General features: G+C 37.0%; 1 protein-coding gene across 1 annotated transcript; it reads left to right on the top strand.

Moving 5' to 3' along the window:
- The first annotated feature begins 2102 nt into the window (after positions 1-2102).
- On the top strand, positions 2103-3053 carry LOC118551901 (olfactory receptor 11H7). Its single transcript, XM_036118049.2, has one exon. It carries the CDS (start codon positions 2109-2111, stop codon positions 3051-3053), a length of 945 nt encoding a protein of 314 aa, XP_035973942.2. The 5' UTR covers positions 2103-2108.
- Positions 3054-3266: the final 213 nt, after the last annotated feature.

Consider the following 3266-nt stretch of genomic DNA (forward strand, 5'->3'; position numbering starts at 1 on the left):
TTAGATCACCCTGGAACTTACACTCCCCCAGATAATTGCACTAAATGGTGCCAGAGTCATCCACAGATCTTCCCCTTCTCAGAAAGTGGCTGGAACACCTGGAATGGTATGATTTTCATAGATATTTTGAACAAAACAGTATGGAACTAGTTCCATCCACTGGGACCAAAACCAAGAGAAAACAGGGATTTGTTTTGTTTTCTTTTGGTCTCCTCTCTCAGCTCTACCCTCTTTGTCCATTCCATTACTCATCTCCACCTTCAGGAGAGGTGACATTAAAAAAAAAAACTTTTAAGGGTAAAATCAAATCAGTGTATATAATGAGTAAGATTCACACAGAATATAATGGTGAATATATTAGGAATTGCTTCTTATACTCATGTTGAAAATTATTTGTGAAATTCATTTACCATGCTTTCTCTACAGCTAATAGTTGTTCTGTGAGGTCTTTTTTCCAAAGAGTAGTCTATAGCTCAAATACATAGACCTAAGTCTTGCGCATTTTGATTTTGAGTCAAAGTCTGTGAATCTGATTCAAGTTATTGTTGCTCTTGTTCCAGGTGGTAAGTGGCTGCTCTCTGCATCATTGCTTTCTTGTCTTGTTGAGAAGAGAGGTCTCTTGCTTGGAAAGCACAAAGTTCCCATAGTAGGGAACCATTTGTTTCTCACAAAATGATCTATTCTATGGAACCCTGAACCAAAATGATGATCAATGCAGGTTAGTTTACTTCTTCATAATCATCCTAACTCAAAAAATTAAAAAGAATTTATCCCCATCTTTCAATATCTTTCTCTTGGTTTCTTGTCCACAAGACTACAACCTTCTTTGACTTAACCAGTCCAATAGGAAGGTTATGTTTGCTTCTAGATGAATAGGTTCATAGTTCACTTTAGGCATTATTCATTTAGTGAACCTGCAACAGCTGCTTCATTATAAATACATTTATGTTACTTAATATAACCTCACTGAATAGAAGGATTTTTTCCATTTGATTATGTTCAGTGAGTACTATGAATATTCTATATACACCACTTCTATCAAAACTGTTTTTAAGGAAAATTCTCCTCTTATCAAAGTTAGAAGTATCTTGTTAAAAAATTTCTGGAGATTCCAATATGTTAAAGCTACCATTGTGCTCTTTTATCTGAGTTGTATTTGATTCTTAAAAAGACATCATCTTTGATGATGGTGTTGTAAAGGGAATAAGGGCAAGTCTTGTTTTCTATCAAAATTGGGAGTACTTTTTAAATAAACTAAAGTAAAATCTTCCAAACAGTGAACCTGAAGACTTGTGACAGCAGTGAGAAGAGCTTTAGAAGACAATCTCCTGGTGATTTTAATTTTCTTCCCCAATACATTGCATATGTTATATTAATCTTTAATGACATATTTTAAATGGATATGAAACGTGATAAATTATCATATGAAATTAATCATTAGGTGAGTTATAGTGACTTTTCTTTGCTAAAAACAAAGGATTAAATACCAAATTGTAAATGAGCTTTAGTGCAATGTAAACATCTTTAAATAGGAAATAGCAGTAAGAATTTACTCTCTGGGTATCTTTGTTGATTTTCTTCTAGTATCATGAAAAAGTGATAGAAAATAAATCTCTAATGGAAATAGCTCAAGAAAAAGGTGGGGGAGACAGACAGGGAGAGAATCTGTAATAATGTCAAAGCTCAAACCATTCAAATCTATAAAACGTGTCAGATACAAATCTATTTTTAAATGATAGCATATGTGTACTCACATTTTGAAATGAATTGCACTAACTGCTATATATGAACTTCCACTGAAAAAAATTAAATATAAGACAAACCATTTTTGCCTCTAACTCAAGTATTTCTTTCTATCAAAAAAGGTGAAATTTAATTGATTTTGCCCACTGACAATGAGTTCAAGCAGCCTAGAATTGTACATTTACAAAGAATAAGGGCCAAATGGCTCACTCAGAAGAGAGCAGGATTTATTCAAGACTTGTTTTAGGATTTTTAATACATTTGCCTGATCACTCAAACTACCTGTCCTAAGAAAAGTTTCAAATGTTTCAGCAGCAAAGTGACTTGTCGCTATCTATCTATCTTCTCTCCACAGTCTGGAGACCATGAATAAGTCAGGGATATCTACTGTGACACAGTTCATCTTGTTGGGTTTTCCTGGTCCCTGGAAAATACAGATCATCCTTTTCTCAACGATTTTGTTGATCTATATCTTGACTCTAACTGGGAATATAGCCATCATTTGTGCAGTGAGGTGGGGCCGTCGACTCCATACCCCTATGTATGTGCTCCTGGCCAACTTCTCCTTCCTAGAAATCTGGTATGTGACTTGCACAGTCCCCAACATGCTGGTCAATTTTCTTTCAAAAACCAAGACCATATCATTCTCCGGTTGTTTCACTCAATTCTACTTCTTCTTTTCCCTGGGCACAACTGAGTGCTTCTTCCTCTGTGTCATGGCCTATGATCGGTACCTGGCCATCTGCCGTCCACTGCACTATCCCTCCATTATGACTAGGCAGCTCTGTGTCATTCTGGTGTCTCTTTGTTGGCTCATTGGTTTCCTTGGACATGCAATTACTATTTTCTTCATTTCTCAACTACCCTTTTGTGGTCCCAACATTATTGATCACTTTCTGTGCGATGTGGACCCACTGATGGCATTGTCCTGTGCCCCTGCACCCATCATAAAGCATGTATTCCATTCCGTGAGCTCTCTTATCATCATTACCACCATTTGGTACATTCTTGGGTCCTATGCCCTGGTGCTCAGAGTTGTGCTCCAGGTTCCTTCTTCAGCTGGGGGGCGAAAGGCCTTCTCTACCTGTGGATCCCATTTAGTTGTAGTGTCTTTGTTCTATGGAACCATAGTGATGATGTATGTGAGTCCCGCATCTGGCAACTCAGTTGCTATGCATAAGATCATCACACTGATATACTCCGTAGTGACACCAGTCTTAAACCCCCTCATCTATAGCCTACGTAACAAGGACATGAAAGTTGCCCTCCATCAGGTCATTTGTGGAATGAGAATCATCCAACCTTTGTGAATAGGTTTTGTGAAAAACAATGATTCATTTTCTGAAAGTGGAACAGTAATCCTCTTCTCCCAACCCAAACAGACTTGTCTTTATTCATAACCATGATGGTCCTGTGGTGCAAAGCGAAATTCATCATGTATTTGATCATATTCTGATGTGCTTTTAGTTTCATAAACATGTTTCCATGGAAAGAGATTGCCACCCCTTACAGAGAAAAAAAAA

The sequence above is a fragment of the Halichoerus grypus genome, chromosome 8 (genome assembly GCF_964656455.1).
Source record: "Halichoerus grypus chromosome 8, mHalGry1.hap1.1, whole genome shotgun sequence".
NCBI lineage: Eukaryota > Metazoa > Chordata > Mammalia > Carnivora > Phocidae > Halichoerus > Halichoerus grypus.

Bases quoted from the DNA above. Each gene is read 5' to 3' on its own strand.
- LOC118551901 (XM_036118049.2), top strand. From the start codon at position 2,109: ATGAATAAGTCAGGGATATCTACTGTGACACAGTTCATCTTGTTGGGT.